Source organism: Clarias gariepinus, chromosome 18 (assembly GCF_024256425.1).
Source record: "Clarias gariepinus isolate MV-2021 ecotype Netherlands chromosome 18, CGAR_prim_01v2, whole genome shotgun sequence".
NCBI lineage: Eukaryota > Metazoa > Chordata > Actinopteri > Siluriformes > Clariidae > Clarias > Clarias gariepinus.
Window position 1 is genome coordinate 2,042,501 of NC_071117.1, and position 27,918 is coordinate 2,070,418.

Sequence of the window (27,918 nt, forward strand, 5' to 3'; positions counted from 1 at the left end):
AATGGATTTAACATTATAATAGAGCACTGAAAAATACCATTCAATACAACACAATAGAATAACATACAACAAATAAACAAAATATCCAAAATAAATAAATACAATACAACAGTAAATTGCTATTTTGGAAAGAAGAAAAATAAAGAATGCAACACAAGAACATAGATTATAAAACTATAATGGGGTTACATCAATGATAAACACAGCTGGAATTTGTTTTTTAATTCAGAAGAACAAAATACAGGGCAAAGTAAACAAAATACAAAGCAGTAAAAATACAGAGTACAGAAAACAAAATACAGAGCAGTATAAACAAAATATAGAGCACAAAAAACAAAATACTAAGCACAGAATACAGAGCACTAAACACTAAATACAGATCAAAGTAAACAAAATACAAAGCAATAAAAAAACAAAATACAGAGGCCTAAAAAAACAAAATACAGAGCATATAATACAAAATACATAGCAAAGTAAACAAAATACAGATCAAAGTAAACAAAATAGCACTAAAAACAAAATTCTGAGCACAGAATACAAAATACTGAAGAAAGTAAACGAGATACAGAGCAAAGTAAACAAAATACAGATCAGAGTAAACAAAATACAGAGCATGCAAAACAAAATACAAAGCACTAAAAACAAAATACAGAGCATATAATACAAAATACAGAGCAAAGTAAAGAAAATAGCACTCAAAACAAAATACTGAGCGCTAAAAACAAAATACTGAGCAGAGAATACAAAATACTGAAAACAATATAAACTATACAAAAAAATAAATGCAGAGCACGAAAATATAGAATGCAAGAAGCTTCATCACAATTTTGAACTAAACTGAATGAAACAGAGGCGGCACAGTGGTGTACTGGTCTGGGTTCGATTCCCGTCTCATTTTTCCATTTGCTTCAGAAATCACTTTTTCACTTTTTCTATTTTTTCCAACAAATTTAATGGAAGTAAAATAGAATTAAACAGAGAGTAGTGTAGAAGAAGACAGAATGTATAAGTATGTCTTCACCGCGATAAAAGAGAATAGAATAATGTAACCTTGCTGAGGGAGCTCGACCCCCCTGAATGATGAGTTGGAGGAGGGCAGCACTCAGTACAGCATGTCCATACTCTAAATAGAGTTATTGTATACGCAGGGATCCATGATTGTATCAGTTAACATGAGTATTTCACGTGTGTGTTTACAGACTCTGAGTTTCCCATCGATTTCTCTGTGATGGCGACGGTGCGAGCTCATCGAGGTGCTCAGTGTTTCCTCCTAAGTTTGTATGACAGTGAGGGGGTGCAGCAGCTGGGGCTCGAGCTCGGCCGTTCGCCCGTCTTCCTGTATGAAGATCACGAGGGACAACCCAGCCCTGACCTCTACCCCGTCTTCAAAAAGGTCAACCTAGCTGACGGCAAGTGAGTCAACCCCCTGAAAAAACTAAGATGTGAAAAAAGTTGGTGTTGGAAAATGTTCAGCAGAAATAAACGCAGTGGCCACGCAGACTAGACCTCAGGGGGTCTACAGAAGGTCTTTGAACATCAATGATCCTTGAGAGGTCTTTAGGTCATCTCCAACAAAAATAAGGTGTTAGTACTTACTCTGTGGAGATGCTCTGAAAATTAATTTACAGTATTGTACGGCTTAAAAATAGTCCTGAACTTGCCTCTGGTGTTAGCATTTAATTCAATTTTATTTAATTTTAATTGTATAGCGCTTTCAAAAACTATCATTTGCACAAAGCAGGTTTACACAATCCTAACAATATTAACGGGTCCTGATGTCATCCCCACTAGGTTTGTAATTTACATGGTCCTGAAGACATCCTGCAGTCTGACCTGGTCTCTAGAAAGCATTTAATTAAACAGTCAAAAAAGAAACCATATGTATATGCAGTACTTTGGGACAATAGGACCCTGGATCTGGGGAACATAGAGTTCTAGGAACATAAGAACATTTTCATGCTCCCTTTATGTGCTCTATAAAACTGGGCACCATAGGACCCTGGGAAAATAGTGATTATACAAGGAGTTACAGAAATAAAAATCAATGATGTTTGAAATTCAAGCTGCTTGTTCAGTTTTGTTTTACTTGTACAATATATTCTACTTTAAAAATGAACATTATCAAAAGCTCACTATATACAGACTGGAGAAAATAAAAAAGCTAGTGTCCAGGATGTTTAAGAATACCCTACATAACATGTACCATAGAGAACAGTTAGAGTACTCAGCACTATTGCAGTATGTAATATAAACAGTATAAACAAGGGAATATATCTGTATCTGTATCTGTACAGTATGTAGACTAATCTAACTAGTCATGATGATTTGATTCTACTTGTAGTGATGTAAAAGAAACTAGGGTGGCACAATGGTTTAGCACTGTCGCCTTGCACCTCCGAGGTCCAGGTTTGATTCTAGCCTCTTGTCTGTATGCATGTTCTCCACGTGCTTGGTGGGTTTTCTTTTGTTTCTTTTTTTCTCTGGTTTCCTCCCACAGTCTTGCAGATTAGGCTGATTGGCATTCCCAAATTTCCTGTAGTGTGTACAATACAATTGGTGTAAATACAGTGGTCACCATTGGCCTCCATGGTCCCTAGTTAGACTACAGAGATTCCTAGATAGATGAATGTAAAAGAAACCAGGCTACTCAAAGTTGATGTGTATGCAAGTCAAGGAGACATTTTCCTGGTTTGGAGGTTGTGAATTACAAGTTGCAACCTCAAGTCCAATGCAACGTATTTCACAGTGACAACTAGATGGGGTTGGAAGAGGTAAAATGATCTTGAGCAGACAGGGAAGTATGCACTGATGGTGTGCTTTTACATGAGGGACCTGTGCCTTTTCTAATAATTGTAGTACATTTGTTCCCAAAGTCTGGTTTGTTTACTTAGTGTGAACACTGTGTACTGTGCCTGGGCTTGGATCAACAACCTTTGTTTGGGTCCATTTGAAAAATTCATGTCCACTCAGTTACCCATGAGTACTCGGCATGGTTCGCATCCACTGATATTGGCCATAATGGTTTGGTGTCACTCCCAATGATGGCATTCCAAAGAAGGAAAGGGATTGTCTTTGAATTTAACTGGACCTTGAGTATAATGTACTCAATTCATAAGGTCTCAATTCATAGGATGCACTCCATATTCATAAGGTCTAGTGGACCATGTGGAGTACATTTGGTCTCACACTATGAATGTTAAAGGTTAGTTGGTTTTTAAATGATATGAATATGAGTACATAGAGAAGTATGAGTATGAGAATAGATGGGGTGGGAATGAACAGGAAAAATGACCTTGAGCAGATGAAGTGTGTACTGTAAGTGTTTTTTTTTTTTTTATTTAGGGGACTGTGTCCCCAGTCCAAAAGCCTATAAGTTTTATTATTTTATTTTATTTTTAGTGTGAACACTGTGTAGTCTTCGTAGTCATGGATCACCACCTGTGTTTGTGTCTATTTGAAAGGTTAATGAGTCCTCGATGCATTTCCCAAAACAAAGAATTGGACTAATATATACAGTCTGACTCTTGTCCAATTCAAACATGGCCACTAAAGAATGTCTGTGGTCTAATGAAAAAAATGAGATGCTTAATTAAAATAATATTAGACACAAATGTACTGTTCTTCTTCTTTGTGTTTATTGATGGATCTCAACCCGCTTACCGCCACCTTCTGTAGCAGAGATTGTACAGCAGCTACACAATTGTACTGGGGTCTAGATCAACAATATCATTGATGTTTAATGCTAAATGGTGGTGGAGTGCCAACTGTACTCAGTGATAGTAGAAAGCACTCATAACTTATATGAAAACAATCTTAAACAAGAGGCATACCATGTTAACGGATCTTCAAGTTTCAAGAAAATGCAGCGTCTTTCTGTTGCTGATGCACAGCTTTAGGGGGACCAGGGGCTATTTTGAAATCATGTCTTCACTTGTTACATACAAAGAGCAATGTACAGTGCCTAACTCCTGCATTCACATTCTTTACTGTAAGTCACATTACTGTGCAAACATCACAAAGACACACAAGGCAGGTAATGTACTGTATGGGAAATGTAAGTTAAAGGCAGAAGCTGGAGGCAAACTGTAGCCATGTTCAGATGTTATACTGTACCTGTTGAAATGATATACAGGACTTCCTGCATGGTAGTCAGGTTTGGTCCAAGAAGCTTGGGACTGGAATAACACTGGAACCTGTGCAAGATGTTCGACCACATCAAGTCAAAGAGAAGCTTCTCATAGCAGGCTTCAAAGTGATGCTTTTATTGAATGAAAGCAAGCGGAGAGACAAAGACAAATCTTTACTGGCTAGACACTGATTAAACCAAACCTTCACCTGAGCCAGGTGTTTGACCACAAGGTCATTGAAAGGGAGGTGGTTGACCCTCCTGTTCCATATAAATCTCCAAAATTAGTCAGGTAATGATTCCAAGAATTGGTACTGTTACTGAACTTCGTCCTTTGTAGTAGTGTCAATGGGTTCAGGAAGCTACGCCAGAGGGAATATGTGAGAAACTGCCAGCTGCCTTCTTACCTGCCAAGTTTGGGAGGGTGGTATGGAATAGGACAATCCATCAATGTGAAGCTTGGTGTCATACACCTGTCTCAGGTAATACAGATAGGCTTAGACAGTTGACTGAGAGTTTTCATACTGTCCTTCTGGTCAAACATCCTGAACCCAAGGAGACTCCACATACAGGAAGTAGTCCAGTACCCGGGTATTCCAGCAAGTCTGGCAAGGTGATATGAAATGGAAAGAGCTTTACCTTGTGTTTAAACACCTGACACAGGTGAACATTTCCCACCAGCAAAAGTTTGTCTTGCAATTTTCTAGGAAAGGTGTTGTTTTAGTTCCAGCTTGCAGACGCTTCTATCCTTTGACCTCTGACCTTACAGGTGGCACAGGCTGGCATACAGTGTGGAGGGGAAGACAGTCACACTCTACCTCGACTGTAAAAAGGTCACGACCTTAGACCTCCCCAGAGGTGACGACCCCAAAATCAGCACAGAAGGGGTCACGGTGTTCGGAAGACGACTGCTGGAGGAGGAAGTGTTTGAGGTGTGCGATGTATTAAGAGTGTGATATTAAATTACATCAGTCCTCCTGCGAGTTCACACTCACCTCCATGGACTGAGACACTCGTGTGTGTGTGTGTGTGGGTGTGTATTACAGGGTGAGATCCAGCAGCTGTTAATCGTTCCAGACCCCAATGCAGCAGCAGATTACTGTCAGAACTACATCCCTGACTGTGACTCCGCCCTCTCGTATAGCCTGTTACTGGACCCCGAGGAGGTAGCTCAGCCCACAATGTCTCACCACACAGGAACAATACAGGAACATAGTTCTGACAAAGGTTTCATGATGTTTTATTGTGCTTAGAAAATCAGCCTTCGTTATCTTTCTCATGCTCTCTGGGTCTCAGTATCTGTCTATTTGTCTACCTGTCTGTCTCTCTCTTTGTCTCTATCAGTTAGTCTCTCTCTCTGTCTCTCTCTCTCTCTCTCTCTCTCTCTTTTACAAATGTTATAAAAATCACATCGTTGCCAAAACAATTATAGAAGGTTTAAAGACAAAACTTTATGGTGTGGCTCGTCAGCTTTATGCCTCAGTAGGTGCTGCAGAGCTGCACATCTCCCTTGTCCTTAAAAATTGGAACTAAAACACATTGTGTCTCACGCTGTGTCTCACTGTCTCTGAAGCTCTCATACTCTCACACATATTTTGCAGTGAAGGCAGCAGTGGGGTCTTTTCTTAAAATTCTTCAGCAGGTCCAGGTGCTGCTGTAAAGTGTGTCCGTTCTGAGACAGCAGCACCAGGTCGTCCGCAGAGAGAAGAAATTTGACTTTATTGATGTAAATATTGGACAGATTTGGACTCAGACTGCAGCCCTGTCTCACCCCTCGTCCTATCTCACCCCATGCCCTGTCTCACCCCTCATCCTATCTCACCCCATGCCCTGTCTCACCCCTCGTCCTATCTCACCCCATGCCCTGTCTCACCCCTCGTCCTATCTCACCCCATGCCCTGTCTCACCCTCGTCCTGTCTCACCCCACACCTTGTCTTATCCCATGCCCTCTCTCACCCCACACCCTTGAGTAAAGTATTCTGTTTATTCTTCAGATGGAGTTGATAATATTGTAGACTTTACCTCCTACGCCGCTTTAAAAAAGATCCTGTGTATCTATCGAATCAAATGCTTTTTAAAATTCATGAAACGTGCAAATATTTTGGTGTTGATTAGGGAGGGTCTGTGTCTCTAGTTGTCTCTCTTGCAGTCTGCATATTGGTCTGTCTCTCTCTCTCTCTCTCTCTCTCTCTCAGTTTTGGCTCTGGTTGATTTTAGTGTTAAACATGATGTCACATTTTCCTTGCCAGAAGAACAGGCATGTGTGTACCTGTCCGTCTATAAACAGTCATGTCTGTGTGTGTGTGTGTGTGTGTGTGTGTATTGCCTATAGATACACTTTTTTATGATTTACTATCTCGACATGTGACAGCTATTTTTTAAAGCAGCAGCATGAATGAGTTTTTTAGTGAAATTACGGCAGAATTTTTTTAATTTCCCCTTAAGGTAAAATATTGTTGTGTTAGATTTAAAATAGAATTATTCCTGAAAGCTCTATAATAATGCAATACTGTAAATACTGTAAATTAAGTTCAGCAATAACATTTAGTGTCAATAAAGTTGCACAGATCTGTTTCTTCAGGTCTAGAGTTATTGTTGCGTTATAAGACTTGTTGCTATGACGACACGTGTTTAGGTGCAGAAAGCTCCCAGGCAGCAGGCTGTTGAGGAATACGACGACCTCTACAGTGACCTTTCGGTTTCCACCGTGACGGCTGAACCCAACGTCAGCGAGTATGAGGTGAGTGGGTGTGGTCACGGCCCCTTCACAGAGCGAGCGATAAATAGAGCAGGAAGCTGATCAAGCAATTAATTAAAAAATTTAAAAAGTCTAAAATCAAAGATTTTCATAAAATATATCAGAGCTTTTGCAAAAAATAAATTCATAAATACAAACATATTCCACATATACACAAATTTTGCAAGATTATTACTTCTCCTTTGGAATTTATTTGGAGTTTGTGTTTTACTGCCACCTACTGGACTGGAGTCTGGAGCAGAAGATTATTGGACGCGGGATTGTTACTTTGCACAGATTATTTATACATCAACAGCATGAGTTGAACAGCATTTCAGAGTTGATTGGATACTTTTGGTAGGTTTAGTATCTTAAAATCTGATCCACTCCGCAGTCTACCCATGAGTCACAGCTCTAATGACCAAATAAGTGGAGTGGATAAGTGGGGTGGTTATTTCTTCCACAGGTTTTTTTAATGTTCTTCTAAAAGTGTACCAAAGTTCTTTTGACATTCGAGAGAAGCGACCCTATAGGGGTCATGATGTTCTTTAAAAAGTTTTCCTGAAGTTCTCCTTAAACTCTGTTACAGTTCCTCTGTACTTTGCTGTAATTTTGAAATTCTGAAAAGTTTTTGTAAAATAATTTTTTTTCTCCTGTGAATTCTCATATAATTCCCCTGAACTTCTCCTCAAATCCATAGTCCTTAATTTTTCTTAATTTTTTCAAAAACTTTTTTGAACTTATCCTAGTTTTTTCTAACACTCTGTTAAAGTTCTCCTAAATGTTTTCTAAAACTTCTATGAATTTCTCCTAAAGTTGCTCTTCTGACATTCTCCTGAAGTTTTTTCCTAAAGATTTTCGGAAGTTCCCCGAAATTTTTTTTTTTTTAAATCTCTCCTGAAGTTCTTGTGTTTTTTAAAGCTCTTCTGAAGTTCTCCTGGAGCTCTACTGTATATCTTAGTACTTAGTCCGTATATTTTTATGAATCTCTCCACAAGTTCTTCTAAAGTTTTTCTAAGTATCTCCTGAAGATCTCCTAACATTTTTCTAAAGCTCCTATGAAGTTCTCTCGAAGCTTTCCTGTATGTTTTAGTATGTATCTAACATTAAGATATTTTTATATTCAGGTTGTGGAATATGAGGAGGTGGATAACAGGACGGAGTATGTGGTGAGAGATTATGAGGAATATGAGGAATATGAGGAGTACGAGGATCGCTATGGACCAGCCACCAGAAATGAAAATGACCTTTGGAATGGACGAGTACTTCATTTTATAATCCCTCTGCATTTTATATGTCCATCAGATAGTCCATGGTTACCTAATTAAATTTGTCTTTATATCTCTATCTTTCCATCTCCCCATCCCTCCATCCTCCAATGTCTTCAGACATCTGCAGAACCACAGAAAGGAGAAAAGGGAGAACCTGGCATGTTTTTAGAGGTATGTTTGTGTGTAGGCTTTAAAAAATGTAAAATGTAAAAAAAAAAAAAAAAGAAAAAAGCACACCACACATTCCCATCATCCACTGTTAATGACATCATCATCATCATCATCATCGTCAAGTATCCCAGCCACTTTTGGCAACTTAAAGTGTTGAGTGCATGGGTGCCAATATATATGGTATAACCAAATAATATTTTAAAACGTATTTCTACATCAAAGCTGACCGAACTTGTCTAGCCCTGATCTAGGGTAACTATTTGAGAGTTTTCTTACTATGTGTGGGTCAGCCTCATGAGGTCGGTTTCCCATCAATCCTGAAGGAGCTCCCAGAGGTGTTTACTTGTTGTTTGCTTTTCCTTTACTTATTCAGGACCCGTCTGTTATTTGTATCCCTGCTGTTCAATGAGACCCATCTGTCCTTCTAACTTTAAAATGAAATCTGAGAGGTGAAAGGTCAGAGAGGAGTCAAGTGGAGAAAGAGCAGGTGAAGACTCTCGGGTTGGATGCTAGCTTGAGCACCTGACAACACTCTCACAAATTGAGACACTTACAAGACTTGTTAAGGTGTTTGAACATCGTTAAGGTGTGTAATGTTGTTAAGGTGTTTGAACATCGTTAAGGTGTGTAATGTTGTTAAGGTGCGTGGTGTTGTTAAGGTGTGTGGTGTTGTTAAGGTGTGTAATGTTATTAAGGTGTGTAAACATCGTTAAGGTGTGTGATGTTATTAAGGTGTGTGAACATCATTAAGGTGTGTGGTGTTGTTAAGGTGTGATGTTTTTAAGGTGTGTTATGTTGTTAGGGTGTGTGAACATCATTAAGGTGTGTGATGTTTTTAAGGTGTGTGATTTTGTTAAGGTGTGTGATGTTAAGGTGTGTGATGGTGGTAAGGTGTGTGATGTTGTTAAGATGTGTGAACATCATTAAGGTGTGTGATGTTTTTAAGGTGTGTGATTTTGTTAAGGTGTGTGATGTTAAGGTGTGTGATGGTGGTAAGGTGTGTGATGTTGTTAAGGTGTGTGATGTTGTTAAGGTGCGTGATGTTGTTAAGGTGTGTAAACATCGTTAATGTGTGTGATGTTGTTAAGGTGCGTGAACATCGTTAAGGTGCGTGATGTTGTTAAGGTGTGTGATGTTGTTAAGGTGTGAACATCGTACATGTTGTTAAGGTGTGTGATGTTTGGGTGTGTGAACATCGTTAAGGTGCGTGATGTTGTTAAGGTGTGTGATCTTGTTAAGGTGTGTGATCTTGTTAAGGTGTGTGATGTTAAGGTGCGTGAACATCGTTAAGGTGCGTGATGTTGTTAAGGTGCGTGATGTTGTTAAGGTGTGTGATGTTGTTAAGGAGTGTGATGTTGTTAAGGAGTGAACATCGTACATGTTGTTAAGGTGTGTGATGTTAGGGTGTGTGAACATCGTTAAGGTGTGTGATGTTGTTAAGGTGTATGAACATCGTTAATATGTGTGATGTTGTTAAGGTGTGTGATGTTGTTAAGGTGTATGATCATCGTTAAGGTGTGTGATGTTTTTAAGGTGTGTGAACATCATTAAGGTGTGTGGTGTAGTTAAGGTGTGAGGTTTTAAGGTGTGTTATTTTGTTAGGGAGTGTGATGTTGTTGTGTGTGATGTTGTTAAGGTGTGTGATGTTGTTAAGGTGTGTGAACATCATTAAGGTGTGTGATGTTATTAAGGTGTGTGATGTTGTTAAGGTGTGTGAACATCATTAAGGTGTGTGATGTTGTTAAGGTGTGTGATGTTAAGGTGTGTGATGTTGTTAAGGTGTGTGAACATCATTAAGGTGTGTGTGATGTTAGGGTGTGTGATGTTGTTAAGGTGTGTGAACATCATTAAGGTGTGTGATGTTGTTGTGTGTGATGCTAAGGTGTGTGATGTTGTTGAGGTGTGTGATGTTGTTAAGGTGTGTGAACATCATTAAGGTGTGTGTGATGTTAGGGTGTGTGATGTTGTTAAGGTGTGTGAACATCATTAAGGTGTGTGATGTTAAGGTGCGTTATATTAAGGTGCGTGATGTTGTTAAGGTGTGTGGTGTTGTTAAGGTGTGTAAACATCGTTAAGGTGTGTGATGTTGTTAAGGTGTAATGTTTTTAAGGTGTGTTATGTTGTTAAGTTGTGTAATGTTGTTGTGTGTGATGTTAGGGTGTGATGTTGTTAAGGTGTGTGAACATCATTAAGGTGTGTGATGTTTTTAAGGTGTGTGATTTTGTTAAGGTGTGTGAACATCATTAAGGTGTGTGATGTTGTTAAGGTGTGTGATGTTAAGGTGTGTGATGTTGTTAAGGTGTGTGAACATCATTAAGGTGTGTGTGATGTTAGGGTGTGTGATGTTGTTAAGGTATGTGATGTTAAGGTGTGTGATGGTGGTAAGGTGTGTGATGTTAAGGTGTGTGATGTTGTTAAGGTGTGTGATTTTAAGGTGTGTGAACATCGTTAAGGTGTGTGATGTTAAGGTGCGTGAACATCGTTAAGGTGCATGATCTTGTTAAGGTGTGTGATCTTGTTAAGGTGTATGATCATCGTTAAGGTGTGTGATGTTGTTAAGGTGTGAACATCATACATGTTGTTAAGGTGTGTGATGTTAGTATGTGTGAACATCGTTAAGGTGTGTGATGTTGTTAAGGTGTATGAACATCGTTAATGTGTGTGATGTTGTTAAGGTGTGTGATGTTGTTAAGGTGTATGATCATTGTTAAGGTGTGTGATGTTGTTAAGGTGTGTGAACATCGTTAAGGTGCGTGAACATCGTTAAGGTGTGTGATGTTAAGGTGTGTGATGTTGTTAAGGTGTGTGATCTTGTTAAGGTGTGTGATCTTGTTAAGGTGTGTGATGTTAAGGTGCGTGAACATCTTTAAGGTGCGTGATGTTGTTAAGGTGTGTTATGTTGTTAAGGTGTGTGATGTTGTTAAGGTGTGAACATCGTACATGTTGTTAAGGTGTGTGATGTTGTTAGGGTGTGTGAACATCGTTAAGGTGTGTGATGTTGTTAAGGTGTATGATATTCGTTAAAGTGTGTGATGTTGTTAAGATTAGTGATGTTGTTAAGGTGTTTAACATTGTTAAAGTGCGTGATGTTAAGGTTTATAAACATCGTTAATGTGTGTGATGTTGTTAAGGTGTGTGATGTTGTTAAGGTGTATGATCATCGTTAAGGTGTGTGATGTTGTTAAGGTGTATGAACATCGTTAAGGTGTGTGATGTTGTTAAGGTGTGTGATGTTAAGGTGTATGAACATCGTTAAGGTGTGTGATGTTGTTTAGGTGTGTGATGCTGTTAAGGTGTGTGATGTTGTTAAGGTGTGTGATGTTAAGGTGTATGAACATCGTTAAGGTGTGTGATGTTAAGGTGTGTTATTTTAAGGTGCGTGATGTTAAGGTGTGTGATGTTGTTAAGGTGTGTGATGTTGTTAAGGTGTATGAACATCGTTAAAGTGTGTGATGTAGTTATGATTAGTGATGTTGTTAAGGTGTTTAACATTATTAAAGTGTGTGATGTTGTTAAGGTGTGTAATGTTGTTAAGGTGTATGATCATCGTTAAGGTGTGTGATGTTGTTAAGGTGCGTGAACATCATTAAGGTGCGTGAACATCGTTAAGGTGTGTGATGTTGTTAAGGTGTGTGAACATTGTTAAGGTGTTAAGGTGTGTGATGTTGTTAGGGTGTGTGAACATCGTTAAGGTGTGTGATGTTGTTAAGGTGTATGAACATCGTTAATGTGTGTGATGTTAAGGTGTGTGATGTTGTTAAGGTGTATGATCATCGTTAAGGTGTGTGATGTTGTTAAGGTGTATGAACCTCGTTAAGGTGTGTGATGTTGTTAAGGTGTGTGATGTTAAGATGTGTGATGTTGTTAAGGTGTATGAACTTAGTTAAGGTGTGTGATGTTGTTTAGGTGTGTGATGTTGTTAAGGTGTGTGATGTTGTTAAGGTGTATGAACATTGTTAAGGTGTGTGATGTTAAGGTGTGTGATGTTGTTAGGGTGTATGAACATCGTTAAGATGTGTGATGTTGTTAAGGTGTGTGATGTTGTTAAGGTGTGATGTTGTTAAGGTGTGATGTTGTTAAGGACTGATGTTGTTAAGGTGTGTGATGTTGTTTAGGTGTGTGTTGTTGTTAAGGTGTGTGATGTTGTTAAGCTGTGTGATGTTGTTAAGGTGTGTGATGTTGTTAAGGTGTGTGATGTTAAGGTGTGAACATCGTACATGTTGTTAAGGTGTGTGATGTTAAGGTGTATGAACATCGTTAAGGTGTGTGATGTTGTTAAGGTGTATGAACATCATTAATGTGTGTGATGTTGTTAAGGTGTGTGATGTTGTTAAGGTGTATGATCATCGTTAAGGTGTGTGATGTTGTTAAGGTGCGTCAACATCGTTAAGGTGCGTGAACATCGTTAAGGTGTGTGATGTTGTTAAGGTCTGTGATGTTGTTAAGGTGTGTGAACATCGTTAAGGTGTATGATGTTGTTAAGGTGCGTGATGTTAAGGTGTGTAATGTTGTTAAGGTGTGTAATGTTGTTAAGGTGTGTGATGTTGTTAAGGTGTGTAATGTTGTTAAGGTGTGTGATGTTGTTAAGGTGTGTAATGTTGTTAAGGTGCGTGATGTTGTTAAGGTGTGTGATGTTGTTAAGGTGTGAACATCATACATGTTGTTAAGGTGTGTGATGTTGTTAGGGTGTGTGAACATCGTTAAGGTGTGTGATGTTGTTAAGGTGTATGATATTTGTTAAAGTGTGTGATGTTGTTAAGATTAGTAATGTTGTTAAGGTGTTTAACATTGTTAAAGTGCGTGATGTTGTTAAGGTGTATGAACATCGTTAAGGTCTGTGATGTTGTTAAGGTGTATGAACATCGTTAATGTGTGTGATGTTGTTAAGGTGTGTGATGTTGTTAAGGTGTATGATCATCGTTAAGGTGTGTGATGTTAAGGTGTATGAACATCGTTAAGGTGTGTGATGTTAAGGTGTGTGATGTCGTTAAGGTGTGTGATGTCGTTAAGGTGTGTGATGTTGTTTAGGTGTGTGATGCTGTTAAGGTGTGTGATGTTGTTAAGGTGTATGAACATTGTTAAGGTGTGTGATATTGTTAAGGTGTGTGATGTTAAGGTGTATGAACATCATTAAGGTGTGTGATGTTAACGTGTGTGATGTTAAGGTGCGTGATGTTAAGGTGTGTGATGTTGTTAAGGTGTATGAACATCGTTAAAGTGTGTGATGTTGTTAAGATTAGTGATGTTGTTAGGGTGTTTAACATTATTAAAGTGCGTGATGTTGTTAAGGTGTGTAATGTTGTTAAGGTGTATGATCATCGTTAAGGTGTGTGATGTTGTTAAGGTGCGTGAACATCATTAAGGTGCGTGAACATCGTTAAGGTGTGTGATATTGTTAAGGTGTGTGATATTGTTAAGGTGTGTGATGTTGTTAAGGTGTGTGAACATTGTTAAGGTGTTAAGGTGTGTGATGTTGTTAGGGTGTGTGAACATCGTTAGGGTGTGTGATGTTGTTAAGGTGTATGAACATCGTTAATGTGTGTGATGTTAAGGTGTGTGATGTTGTTAAGGTGTATGAACATCGTTAAGGTGTGTGATGTTGTTAAGGTGTATGAACATCGTTAAGGTGTGTGATGTTGTTAAGGTGTGTGATGTTGTTAAGGTGTGTGATGTTGTTAAGGTGTGTGATGTTGTTAAGGTGTGTGATGTTGTTAAGGTGTATGAACATCGTTAAGGTGTGTGATGTTGTTAAGGTGTGTGATGTTGTTAAGGTGTGAACATCGTACATGTTGTTAAGGTGTGTGATGTTAAGGTGTATGAACATCGTTAATGTGTGTGATGTTGTTAAGGTGTATGAACATCATTAATGTGTGTGATGTTGTTAAGGTGTGTGATGTTGTTAAGATGTATGATCATCGTTAAGGTGTGTGATGTTGTTAAGGTGCGTCAACATCGTTAAGGTGCGTGAACATCGTTAAGGTGTGTGATGTTGTTAAGGTGTGTGATGTTGTTAAGGTGTGTGATGTTGTTAAGGTGTGTGAACATCGTTAAGGTGTATGATGTTGTTAAGGTGCGTGATGTTAAGGTGTGTAATGTTGTTAAGGTGTGTAATGTTGTTAAGGTGTGTGATGTTGTTAAGGTGTGTAATGTTGTTAAGGTATGTGATGTTGTTAAGGTGTGTAATGTTGTTAAGGTGCGTGATGTTGTTAAGGTGCGTGATGTTGTTAAGGTGTGTGATGTTGTTAAGGTGTGAACATCGTACATGTTGTTAAGGTGTGTGATGTTGTTAGGGTGTGTGAACATCGTTAAGGTGTGTGATGTTGTTAAGGTGTATGATATTTGTTAAAGTGTGTGATGTTGTTAAGATTAGTGATGTTGTTAAGGTGTTTAACATTGTTAAAGTGCGTGATGTTGTTAAGGTGTATGAACATCGTTAAGGTCTGTGATGTTGTTAAGGTGTATGAACATCGTTAATGTGTGTGATGTTGTTAAGGTGTGTGATGTTGTTAAGGTGTATGATCATCGTTAAGGTGTGTGATGTTGTTAAGGTGTATGAACATCGTTAAGGTGTGTGATGTTGTTAAGGTGTTGTTAAGAACTAACCTGAGATGACCAGAAGACGTAGCTTTAGCGGTTAGCCCTTTGTAGCGTGAATGGTAAACCCAAACGCGGATGAAACACGAGTAGGCAGGATAATCACGCTTTTAGTCTAAGGACTCTCACAGATGGGGAGTAAGGGAAAGACACAATCTAACCCGCGTCCTATAAATACACACTCGATCAGGAATTGAAACCAAAAAGGTGAGTACTCACAGTTAGAAGCAGGAATCAGACGTGGCATCGGCAAAACTCAATGACTGAGCGAGGTGCTATGGTTTGTTACCTCTTTTATACTTCCTGGTTTGTGACCGCTTAACTTCCGGGTCCTAGTGCCGGTCGCGTTCCGAGTGTGCATGACAGTACCCCCCTGTCCAGGACCGGCTCCAGACGGTCCTGAGGTGGAGGATACCCTGTGACGGTAGTCCCGGATGAGCTCAGGGTCGAGGATGAACCGTGCTGGGACCCAAGATCGCTCCTCGGGGCCGTAGCCTTCCCAATCGACCAGGTACTGGGTGCCCCTGCCCCGAGGTCGCGAATCGAGGATTCGTCGCACGGTGTAAGCGGGACCGCCGTCAATGATTCGGGGAGGAGGAGCAGGGGGGGTGGGTGGAACCAGAGGTGAAGTGATGAAGGGTTTTAGCTGTGATGTATGGAAGACTGGGTGGATCCGGAGCGCCGCAGGCAGCTGGAGCCGGTAGGTGACAGGGTTAATCCGTAACGTGATGCGGTATGGTCCGATGAACCTTGGTGATAGTTTTCTTGATTCGGTGTGCAGATGGAGGTTTTTAGTTGATAGCCATACCTTGTCACCTACGTGGTACAACCGTCCCGGTGGGTGTCGGCGGCGATGCTGGGCGACGTAGCTGGTGTTGGCTCGCTGGATGGCGCGATTCGCTTGATTCCATATCCGCCGACACCTACGGACCAACTGTTGGGCCGATGGTACGTCAACCTCCGGTTCTTGATGGTCGAACATGGGAGGATGGAAGCCATGGCACACCTCAAATGGGCTCAGGTTGGTGGCTGAGGAGACGTGTAGGTTGTGGGACAGTTCGGCCCATTTGAGGTAGCGGGCCCAGGAGCGCTGGCGATCGGACACAAAACATCTCAGGTAGCGCTCCAGTTGTTGGTTGGTCCGTTCCGTCTGACCATTAGTCTGGGGGTGGTAACCGGACGACAGACTACAGGTGGAATTGATCAGACGGCAGAAGGCCTTCCAGAACCGGGCTGTGAACTGGGGCCCTCTGTCCGAGACGATGTCCTTTGGGAACCCATGCAGTCGGACTACGTGTTCCAAAATCAATTCTGCGGTGTCTTTAGCTGATGGGAGTCCGGCTAGGGCCACCAGGTGCACGGCCTTGGAGAACCGATCAACGATGGTTAAAATGGTGTCCTTACCCTCTGAAACCGGCAGGCCCGTGATGAAATCCAGGGCGATGTGCGTCCAGGGCCGTCGAGGAACTGGGAGTGGTTGGAGTTCTCCTGGAGTTGGTTGGTTGGTGTCTTTTGCCCTGGCGCCCACCGGGCACGCCTGAACGAACTCGAGGACGTCTCTCCTCAAGAAGGGCCACCAGAACGCTCGTTGGATAAATGATAAGGTTCGTCGCGCCCCAGAATGTCCGGCGATGGTGGACGAATGCCCCCATTGGAGAACCTCCGCTCGCAGCTGTTGGGGTACGTAGAGTCGTCCAGGCGGCACACCTGCCGGTTCGGTCTCCGCCGCCTGTGCCTGGCGGACCCTGGTCTCCAAATCCCAGTGGAGGGGTGCGAGGATTCGGGATGGGTGGATGACAGGCACGGGTTCCGCCCGGGGGAGGTCGTCCTCATACTGGCGTGATAGGGCGTCGGCTTTGGTGTTCTTCGACCCCGGACGGTAAGACAGATGGAAATTATATTGTTCGAAAAATAGTGCCCACCGTGCCTGTCGTGGATTGAGCTGCTTGAGGTTCTTGATGGTGATCAGGTTTTGGTGATCGGTCCAGACGATGAATGGCTCACTGGCGCCCTGGAGCCAGTGACGCCATTCCTCCAAAGCCCACTTTATGCCCAACAGCTCGCGGTCCCCTACCCCGTATCGCTGCTGAGTGGGGTCAAATTTTTTGGAGAAGAAACTGCAAGGGTGCAGTTTCTGGTCTGGAACTCGCTGGGAGAGAACCGCGCCGGCGCCCACATCCGACGCGTCCACCTCCACAACGAAGGGTTTATTGGCATCCGGGTGAAGAAGAATCGGGGCGGTGGTGAAGCGATGGCAGAGTTCCTTGAAGGCTGAGATGGCGGTAGGATTGAGCTGAAATGGGTGAGGTGAGGGCCTGGTCAATGTGGTCAGTGGTGCTGCAACTGTACTGTAGCCCCGGATAAAGCGACGATAGAAGTTCGCAAACCCGAGAAACCGCTGAAGCTGTTTGAGTGTCCTGGGTAGGGGCCAGTGACGTACAGCTTCTAGCTTCTGCGGGTCCATGGCCACACCCTGGGGCGAGATGACAAAACCCAGGAACGTGGTGGAGTGCTGGTGAAAAGCACATTTTTCCAGCTTGCAGTACAGTTGGTGAGCGAGCAATCTCTTTAAAACAGCACGTACGTGTTGGATATGTTCTTCCAGGTGGCGGGAGTAGATGAGGATGTCGTCCAGGTAGACGAACACCCATCGGCCCAGCATGTCTCGGAGGACGTCATTTATGAATTGTTGGAAGGCCGAGGGTGCGTTGCAGAGTCCAAATGGTATGACCAGGCTCTCATAATGTCCGGTGGGTGTGATGAATGCCGTCTTCCACTCATCACCCTCTCTGATGCGCACCAAGTTGTAGGCGCTCTGGAGGTCCAACTTGGTGAATACGGTGGCACCAGAGAGGGCGTCCAGGGCTGAGTTGGTGAGTGGTAGTGGATGTCTGTTCTTAATGGTGATGTTGTTTAGCCCCCGATAGTCGACACATGGGCGAAGTTCGCCCCCTTTCTTCTTGACGAAGAAGAACCCCGCGGCGGCAGGCGAGGTGGAGGGCCGGATGGTTCCCTGACGGAGGGCGTTGGTGACGTATTCCTCCATCGCCTGCGTCTCCGAGGTGGATAGCGAATAGAGATGGCCGCGGGGAGGGACGGAGCCCGGCTGAAGTTCTATCGCCAGGTCGTAAGGGCGATGAGGCGGGAGATGGGTAGCTCGTCTCTTACAAAAAACTTCAGCCAGGTCTCGATAGGCGATAGGGATGGCGTTGGTGTCGACGTCGGGGGCCTCGGACTCCCTGGAACACGTCCCAGTCCGTGCCTGTAGGCAGAGTTCGGTGCAGGTCGGCCCCCACTGGAGAATCCGGTTCCGGGTCCACGAAATGATCGGGTCATGCTGTAACAGCCAGGGATAGCCGAGGATGATGGGCGGTGATGAGATGGTGGTAAGGTGAAATTGGATCTGCTCCTGGTGTTGGTCTATGGCGAGCGTAATGGGTTGGGTCTGATGGGTGATAGGGCTGGATGATAAGGGCCGACCGTCGACCGAAGTGATGTTTACCGGCTGGGATAACGCCTCAGTCCTCTTTCCTTAATCTTTGGCATAATTAGAGTCAATGAAGTTACCCGCGGCACCGGAGTCGATGAACGCGGCGCTTCGAACTAGTTTGTGGCCAATTTGGAGGTTTACCTGAACCGTGAAACGTGAGATGGTGGCGTCGATTGTGGAGGAGAGGTGGAGGGGGCCCGGTGAGTCTCTCCTTCCACTCACCGGGGCTGCGCGTTTCCCGGGCGAATTGGACAAATAGCTCGGTGGTGCGCCGCCGACCCACAGTAGGCACACAGCCCCTCTCGATACCATCGTTCGCGTTCCGCCACGGTCAGGGAGGCGCGTCCTAATTGCATGGGTTCCCCGGCTCCGGTGTCAACCACGGCAGGAGGTGGAGGTGGTGAGAGCAGTAGGTGGTCGTGGCGTGGTGTAGGAGAAGGTGGGTGCAGGCGGCAGGGTCCTAGGGGCTGGCTTCGGGCGAAAGAGGATGCGTTGATCGATACGGAGGGAGAGCTGGATCATCCCCTCCAGGGTAGCAGGAAGCTCTCGCCCGGCGAGCTCGTCTTTGATACGTGGAGCCAGTCCCTCGTAGAAGGATGTCCGGAGCGCGGCATCTCCCCAGTCGGTCTGCACAGCGAGGGTCCGGAACTCAGCAGCGTACCGGCTCACGGACGATCCTCCCTGCCGCAGATGGTAGAGCTTGGTGTCGGTCTCCACCTCGTCCGCTGGGTGTTCGAATGTGAGTCTGAGTTGGTGGGTGAACTCGTTATATGAGTGCGCGGTGTCTGAATCCGCCCGGAGAACTGCCGTGGCCCACTCAGCTGCCTGCCCGGATAGCAACGAGACCAGAAGCGCGATGCGTAGCCGATCGGTGGAGTACCTGGTGGCATTGAACTCAAACACCAGATCAAGCGCTGTTAGAAACACATTACACTTCCCGTCCGTGCCGTCCCATTTATCCGGAAGTGCCAGAAATACATCAGAAGGAGGGGGGGGGGGTTGGTGCGGCGCCGCGGCCGCCGCGACAGGAGACCGGCTAGCCGCGCTATCCACAGCCGCCCGGAGATCCGCGTTCTCCCGCCGGAGCTCCGTGACCTCGCGACGTCTTGGAGGTCCTGGCGCAGATTAGCGATCTCCCCGGTTAGCGTGTTGATGAGCTTGGCATGCTGATCAACCACATCGCAGAGGTGCGCGTAATCCACTGGGTTCACCGCGGAGGGCTCAGTCATTCTGTCAAGAACTAACCTGAGATGACCAGAAGACGTAGCTTTAGCGGTTAGCCCTTTGTAGCGTGAATGGTAAACCCAAACGCGGATGAAACACGAGTAGGCAGGATAATCACGCTTTTAGTCTAAGGACTCTCACAGATGGGGAGTAAGGGAAAGACACAATCTAACCCGCGTCCTATAAATACACACTCGATCAGGAATTGAAACCAAAAAGGTGAGTACTCACAGTTAGAAGCAGGAATCAGACGTGGCATCGGCAAAACTCAATGACTGAGCGAGGTGCTATGGTTTGTTTACCTCTTTTATACTTCCTGGTTTGCGACCGCTTAACTTCCGGGTCCTAGTGCCGGTCGTGTTCCGAGTGTGCATGACAGGTGTGTGATGTTGTTAAGGTGTATGAACATCGTTAAGGTGTGTGATGTTGTTTAGGTGTGTGATGTTGTTTAGGTGTGTGATGCTGTTAAGGTGTGTGATGTTGTTAAGGTGTATGAACATCGTTAAGGTGTGTGATGTTAACGTGTGTGATGTTAAGGTGCGTGATGTTAAGGTGTGTGATGTTGTTAAGGTGTATGAACATCGTTAAAGTGTGTGATGTTGTTAAGATTAGTGATGTTGTTAAGATGTTTAACATTATTAAAGTGTGTGATGTTGTTAAGGTGTGTAATGTTGTTAAGGTGTATGATCATCGTTAAGGTGTGTGATGTTGTTAAGGTGCGTGAACATCATTAAGGTGCGTGAACATCGTTAAGGTGTGTGATATTGTTAAGGTGTGTGATGTTGTTAAGGTGTGTGAACATTGTTAAGGTGTTAAGGTGTGTGATGTTGTTAGGGTGTGTGAACATCGTTAGGGTGTGTGATGTTGTTAAGGTGTATGAACATCGTTAATGTGTGTGATGTTAAGGTGTGTGATGTTGTTAAGGTGTATGATCATTGTTAAGGTGTGTGATGTTGTTAAGGTGTATGAACATCGTTAAGGTGTGTGATGTTGTTAAGGTGTGTGATGTTAAGGTGTGTGATGTTGTTAAGGTGTATGAACTTAGTTAAGGTGTGTGATGTTGTTTAGGTGTGTGATGTTGTTAAGGTGTGTGATGTTGTTAGGGTGTATGAACATCGTTAAGGTGTGTGATGTTGTTAAGGTGTGATGTTGTTAGGGTGTGATGTTGTTAAGGTGTGTAATGTTGTTAAGGACTGATGTTGTTCAGGTGTGTGATGTTGTTAAGGTGTGATGTTGTTAAGGTGTATGATCATCGTTAAGGTGTGTGATGTTGTTAAGGTGTATGAACATCGTTAAGGTGTGTGATGTTGTTAAGGTGTGTGATGTTAAGGTGTGTGATGTTGTTAAGGTGTGTGATGTTGTTAAGGTGTGTGATGTTGTTAAGGTGTGTGATGTTGTTAAGGTGTGTGATGTTGTTAAGGTGTATGAACATCGTTAAGGTGTGTGATGTTGTTAAGGTGTGATGTTGTTAAGGTGTGTGATGTTGTTAAGGTGTGATGTTGTTAAGGTGTGTGATGTTGTTAAGGTGTATGAACATCGTTAAGGTGTGTGATGTTGTTAAGGTGTGTGATGTTGTTAAGGTGTGTGATGTTGTTAAGGTGTATGAACATCGTTAAGGTGTGTGATGTTGTTAAGGTGTGTGATGTTGTTAAGGTGTGTGATGTTGTTAAGGTGTATGAACATCGTTAAGGTGTGTGCTGTAGTCTTGGTGTGTGACATCATTAAGGCACTAAACTGCAACTGGAGGATAAAGTTATTACTCTCTGTCATTACTGTCATTGCTCTCTGAACCAGTAAAAAATTTAACTTAAATGTATTTAAAGGGGTCATACAGGCCTACATGCACTTTTTTAAGCTGTTTGGACTGAACTGTGTGTTAGGAGAGTGCGTACACAACCACTCTACGATGATAAAGAGCCGCCCAGTGGTTTTCTTTTCGTTTATTACAGTAACATCCCCCTTGTGAAATCAGGCCAATCACAAATGCCTGTCGATGTGACGCCACACCACAAGAGGCCGCTCCTATACTAGTTGATTGACACTGGTGTTTTAGCAAAGACCCGCCCCGAGTGAGAAGAAGCTGTCGGCCATTGTTTTTCGCCGCTGGAGCAAAATGGCGCCTAAGCGAGTGTTGTGTACAGTTGTTGGGTCTAATAGCGAACACAGCAGTCGTCATTCACTACCTAGGGTTAGGTATCTAAGCCGCTGAGGACGCAGTGGCTAAATTTAGTTTTTAAAGCTAACGGGGACCGCGGATCTTCCTAAATGCGTTCATGTTTGCGATAATAATTTTTCACCAGACTGCTTTATAAACGCGGGTCAATATAAAGCAGGTTTTACTAGGAAGCAGCTCCTAAAAAATGGATCTGTACTAACGCTTCGTGTTCCTGCTTCATCTTCACCAGGCTCGGTGAGTGTAATTCCTTTTTCTATGAATCTTTGCAGATCGCCTTTTCTAATAATCACGATGAATGCGGAGTGTAAGTTAACTTATACTCTCATAGAACATGGTTATGGCTTCTTCTCTATGTACATCCGTCTCTATATAATCCCTAATCGCCCGTTTATAATAAACAATGCATTAAGGTGATTGTCTAGTTGCAAACTGTGTACGTAATCGGAAAACTATATTATGCTTACCTTTGTTACGTTAGATGGTTTATAACGATGTCTGTCGAAGATTAAGAAGTCATGTAAACACATCAGTAAACACATCGCGTCCGTATCTCTCTCGGTAAGCTTCTCCGCTTTATGTTGTTGTTGCTCGCGGCAGCGTAACATCCCGTTAATTCATGCCCGTGCAGTGATGAGAAAGACAAATTGAGTCGATGCATGTCCATTCTTTTAATTTCTGCGTTGTCAGCCAATATTACAAACTTCCGCGTAGGTTCCGTACTTAAATCAAACCAAAAACGACTGAAGGAAGCTCTATCGTTAAGATAGACAACATCTATCGTTATGATTTTGTTAAGGTGTGTGATGTTGTTAAGGTGTATGAACATCGTTAAGGTGTGTGCTGTAGTCTTGGTGTGTGACATCATTAAGGCACTAAACTGAAACTGGAGGATGAAGTTATTACTCTCTGTCATTACTGTCATTGCTCTCTGAACCAGTAAAAAAATTAACTTAAATGTATTTAAAATATAATAAATGTTACTTTATTTCTCTGTTTGTTTGTTAATTTGATTATGTTTCAATTTTTGTATAAGTAAGAGTGTAACTGTTGATTTGTTTTCTGGACCTGCACAGGGCACCGTGATTGAAGGACCCCATGGTTACCCAGGCCCTGAGGTAATAACTGTGTGTGTGTGTGTGTGTGTGTGTGTGTGTGTGTGTGTGTGTGTGTGTGTTTAAGTGCGTGCAATCAATGCACTTGTCTCAGCACATGTACACACATGTATGGGTATGTGTGTCCTTCTGCATGTGTGTACTGTATACTGTGTGTGTGTGTGTGTGTGTGTGTGTGTGTGTGTGTGTGTGTGTGTGTGTGTGAGAGAGACAGTAAAACAGTATTTTCTGCCCTCCCACTGCAGGGCCCACCTGGGGAATCTGGGCCAATGGGACCACCAGGACCAAGAGGAGATCCAGGAGAACTGGTACACACAGACACATTGACACACAGACACACACACAGACACACACACACACAGAGACACACACACACAGAGACACACACACAGACACACTATGTGTAATAACTCTGTTTTTCACTTTCTCAGGGTCCTCCTGGTCTGCCGGGTCTGGCAGGTGCTAATGGGATTCGGGGACCTCCAGGGACATTTTTGTTGTTACCGGTGTGTATGTGTGTGTGTGTGTGTGTAAGTGAGGGAGAGAGAGTGAAAGAGAGAGAAAAAAAAGATTTATATATGAAAGTTAAACAAAAAAGAGATGTTAATTATGTTGTTTTAGAGTTTGTGCTTGTGTATTTGTGTTCTTGTATTTGTACGAACCCACACACGGCTCTATACAATGTCCCAGCAGGATGTTACTAAACCGAACAGGAGCGTAAACTGTCTACAGAAATCCTGCTTCAGGCGAAAAAACAACAAAAACCCTTTCTCATGATCTTCTCTGAAATTTCTTACCCTCTTTATTAGTTTAAGTTAGTGAGTGTGATGTCATCAGTGTTTTGGTTACACTACAAAGAGTCCAAGCTTTGTGTTTATCTTAGGCTGGTTTAATGAAGCTATACTATATACTGTATAACACTGACACTACAGTCCATGAGATAAAAGGTGTGAAGTGCAATGAAGTAAAGCAGACCTTTATCTCAATCATAATCAATTTTAAAGTAATTTATTAAAAAATATTAGTGCAGAAATATCTATTTATTATCTATTTATTATGAATACAGCAATTAACATTATATTTTGGTTGCAACTTGCAAGCGCAAATATTCACCCCCTTGAATGCTTGAATATCTAAAACTGTCTACCTGTCTTTCTGTCTGCCTGTCTGTCTGTCTGTCTGCCTGCCTGCCTTTGTGTCTGTCTGCCTGTCTGTCTGTCTGTCTGCCTGTCTGTCTGTCTGTCTGTCTGCCTGCCTTTGTGTCTGTCTGCCTGTCTGTCACCTGCCTTTCTGTCTGTCTTTCTGTCTGCCTGTCTGTCTGTCTGTCTGCCTGCCTGCCTTTGTGTCTGTCTGCCTGTCTGTCTGTCTGTCTGCCTGTCTGTCTGTCTGTCTGTCTGCCTGCCTGCCTTTGTGTCTGTCTGCCTGTCTGTCTCCCTGCCTTTCTGTCGGTCTGTCTGCCTGCCTGCCTTTGTGTCTGTCTGCCTTTGTGTCTGTCTGTCTGTCTGCCTGTCTGTCTGTCTGCCTGTATGTCTGCCTTTCTGTCTGTCTGCCTGTCTCTCACCTGCCTTTCTGTCTGTCTGCCTGCCTGCCTGCCTTTGTGTCTGTCTGCCTGTATGTCTGCCTGTCTGTCTGTCTGTCTGCCTGTATGTCTGCCTTTCTGTCTGTCTGTCTGCCTGCCTGCCTTTGTGTCTGTCTGCCTGTCTGTCTCCCGGCCTTTCTGTCTGTCTGTCTGTCTGCCTGCCTGCCTTTGTGTCTGTCTGCCTGCCTGCCTTTGTGTCTGTCTGCCTGTCTGTCTGTCTGCCTTTCTGTCTGTCTGTCTGCCTGCCTGCCTTTGTGTCTGTCTGCCTGTCTGTCTGTCTGCCTTTCTGTCTGTCTGTCTGCCTGCCTTTGTGTCTGTCTGCCTGTCTGTCTGCCTTTGTGTCTGCCTGTCTGTCTGTCTGCCTGTATGTCTGCCTTTCTGTCTGTCTGTCTGCCTGCCTGCCTTTCTGTCTGTCTGTCTGTCTGTCTGTCTGTCTGCCTGTATGTCTGCCTTTCTGTCTGTCTGCCGGTCTGTCTGCCTGTATGTCTGCCTTTCTGTCTGTCTGCCGGTCTGTCTGCCTTTCTGTCTGTCTGTCTCACTGTCTGTCTGCCTGTCTGTCTGCCTTTCTGTCTGCCTGTCTGTCTGCCTTTCTGTCTGTCTGTCTCACTGTCTGTCTGTCTGTCTGCCTGCCTTTCTGTCTGCCTGTCTGTCTGCCTTTCTGTCTGTCTGTCCCACTGCCTGTCTGTCTGCCTTTCTGTCTGTCTGTCTGCCTCTCTGTCTCTCTCTCTCTCTCTCTCTCTCAGTTCCAGTCTGGAGGAGATGGCCATAAAATACCAGTGATTTCAGCTCAGGAAGCTCAAGCTCAGGCGATTCTCCAGCACGCCAAGGCGAGACAACACACACATCATACACGGCACATTAGACAACCTGTAAAACACATTTAGGCTAAACAACACATTTAAAAAAACATTAGTAATCAGTTACAGTGACTAAAATCCACCCCATCAGTCCAACACACTTACAGCTGTGTGTGCAGTGTGTGTGTGTGTGTGTGTGTGTGTCACTCTTTGTCCAGAGACACTTGTTTACTTTTTTTATATCCTCATAAATCCTGAGCCATTATGTGGAATTTTAATGTGTGTGTGCGTGTGTGTGTGTGTGTGTGGGTGTATCAGTTGTCTCAGAAAGGACCTCCAGGACCATTAGGACTTACAGGACGACCAGGTCCACTGGTGAGAATCCCAATTTGTTAATTATTCTGATTATGTTGAATTTATTTCTCTATTACTTGTTCCTAAACCTTTTTAAAAAAGAAAGCAAATTGTGAGTTGTGCTGCTAAAAATGTTACCATTGTTCTTTTGTTTTTAACATTATATATCTTCTGTATGCAGTGGTGAAATCATTGCTTCCTACTAATTGTTTTATTGCTTTTGCCCATAAGTCATTGACATAAAAAACAATTTTATTTTCGGCCTCTCAGCTCTGGAGTGTATTGTGTGGGTGTCATAACCCAGTGGCACCAGTGACTTTTGTTATAATTAAAACATTTTAAGGTCTGCAGAAGATTATAATGGCAGCAGTAGCATTCCTAATGACAGGAGCAACAGTTACTACATAATGGCAGGAGTTAGTTATAATGGCAGCAGGAACAGTCACTGTATAAGAGGAGAAGTAAACTAGAATGGCGTCAGTAACAGTTGGTGTGTTCAGGCAGCAGTTATAATGGTAATGGGATAGCAGGTAAAGCAGTTATAACGGAAGCAGTATATAATAATGACAACACAAGCAATCAGCTTGTTTAAGTAAACTAATTATGTGTTGTAAACCTATTTTCTTTTTAGCACTTCAGCTTTAGTGTATTTTATGTAGCTCTTGTAACCCTTTTCCACCAGTAAACTACGTGATCTTTGAAATATGTTTTCTTTTCATCTGAAGGAATCTTCTAATTAAAACCAATTCACAACCTGGATTTTGTTAAAACCCTTTCTTTGATTTTCCCAGGGTGCACCAGGGTCAAGGGGACTGAAGGGAGAAACTGGTGTTCCTGGTCCAACGGTATGGGCGCTGTTATCATCTGCTTCACATTAAAATATTGCACGTATTCTGTAATGTGTCGCCTGTGAACATTAATTTACAGAATGTATAAATTTCTGTAGATGTTTCGGATTGACCTTTTTCTATCTCTCTCTCACACAGGGTTCCCGTGGGATGCCTGGCAGCGCGGGACCAAATGGCAAACCAGGAAAACGGGTGGAACATATATAGCTAATCATGTACCCCTACTGAATTTTTATTTTATTTTAATGATTAAGTCCTTTTTCTTACATGGAATTGTTTTTGTATATCGTCAGGGACGTGGTGGGGTCGATGGTGGTCGCGGGGAACCAGGAGAAACTGGAGCTAAAGTAGGTCATACCAACATATGGATACAAGAAATAAAGTAGAACAACACACTACTCTGTGATCTTACTGAACCTCATCAGCCAGCTCCATGAAGTCGCTTTTAATAATTACCAACAATGCAATTTGTAAATTACTATCTCTCTCTCTCTCTCTCTCTCTCTCTCTCTCTCCATATCTCAGGGTGACAGGGGCTTTGATGGTTTACCAGGACTTCCTGGAAACCAAGGACACAGGGTAAGCAAGACGAAGAAAGCAGAATATGATTATATGGCGGCTGTTTTATTGGCAGTAGTATAAGTTGTAAGGCCACCAGTGGCCACATTAACAGTTGCTGTTAGCTGGAGCTAGAGTAGCTGGAGATTTTAATGGCAGCAGAAACTGATGCTGTATAATGGCAGCAGTAGATTTGAATGACAACCATAGATTATAATGGCATCAGTAACAGTGATGCATAATGATATAACGGCAGCAGCAGAAATTGGTAAGTAATGTCAGTAGCAGGTTTGAATGACAGCCATAGATAATAATGTCAGATGCTGACAGTTGCTGTATAATGGCAGCCATTGATTACAACAGTTGCTATATAATTGCAGTACTAGATTCAAATGACAGCCATAAATTTTAATGGCAGCAGTAGATTATAATGGCAGCAGTAGATTATAATGGCAGCAGTAGATCATAATGGCAGCAGTAGATTATAATGGCAGCAGTAGATCATAATGGCAGCAGTAGATTCGAATGGCAGCAGTAGATCATAATGGCAGCAGTAGATTATAACGGCAGCAGTAGATTCGAATGGCAGCAGTAAATTCGAATGGCAGCAGTAGATTATAATGGCAGCCATAGATTATAATGGCAGCAGTAGATTCGAATGGCAGCAGTAGATTATAATGGCAGCAGTAGATTATAATGGAAGCAATTACAGTAGGCTTTAATGGCAGTAGCAGCAGCTTTTGCTGTACCACTTGACGAGTGTGTGTCCCTGTATGGTTGTAGGGTGAGCCGGGGAAGCGAGGGCGGATCGGTCCACCAGGAGAAACCGGAACAAAAGTAAAGTGTTTAAATGCATTTGAGTGTTTTCACTGTAATGTTC

The 27,918-nt window shown here is 43.0% G+C and overlaps 1 protein-coding gene across 1 annotated transcript in view; it reads left to right on the forward strand.

Annotated features, from left to right (window-relative positions):
• The window catches only part of col5a3b (collagen, type V, alpha 3b), a 62,611-nt gene that overhangs the window by 9,694 nt on the left and 24,999 nt on the right, over positions 1-27,918 (forward strand). The window contains exons 3-18 of the mRNA XM_053476960.1: positions 1,200-1,413; positions 4,896-5,058; positions 5,173-5,292; positions 6,763-6,867; positions 7,992-8,126; positions 8,253-8,306; positions 22,864-22,905; positions 23,148-23,210; positions 23,334-23,408; positions 25,225-25,308; positions 25,597-25,653; positions 26,424-26,477; positions 26,619-26,672; positions 26,774-26,827; positions 27,006-27,059; positions 27,822-27,875. Coding sequence (XP_053332935.1) covers positions 1,200-1,413; positions 4,896-5,058; positions 5,173-5,292; positions 6,763-6,867; positions 7,992-8,126; positions 8,253-8,306; positions 22,864-22,905; positions 23,148-23,210; positions 23,334-23,408; positions 25,225-25,308; positions 25,597-25,653; positions 26,424-26,477; positions 26,619-26,672; positions 26,774-26,827; positions 27,006-27,059; positions 27,822-27,875 — 1,382 coding nt within the window. The remainder of the gene's footprint in view (positions 1-1,199; positions 1,414-4,895; positions 5,059-5,172; positions 5,293-6,762; positions 6,868-7,991; positions 8,127-8,252; positions 8,307-22,863; positions 22,906-23,147; positions 23,211-23,333; positions 23,409-25,224; positions 25,309-25,596; positions 25,654-26,423; positions 26,478-26,618; positions 26,673-26,773; positions 26,828-27,005; positions 27,060-27,821; positions 27,876-27,918) is intronic.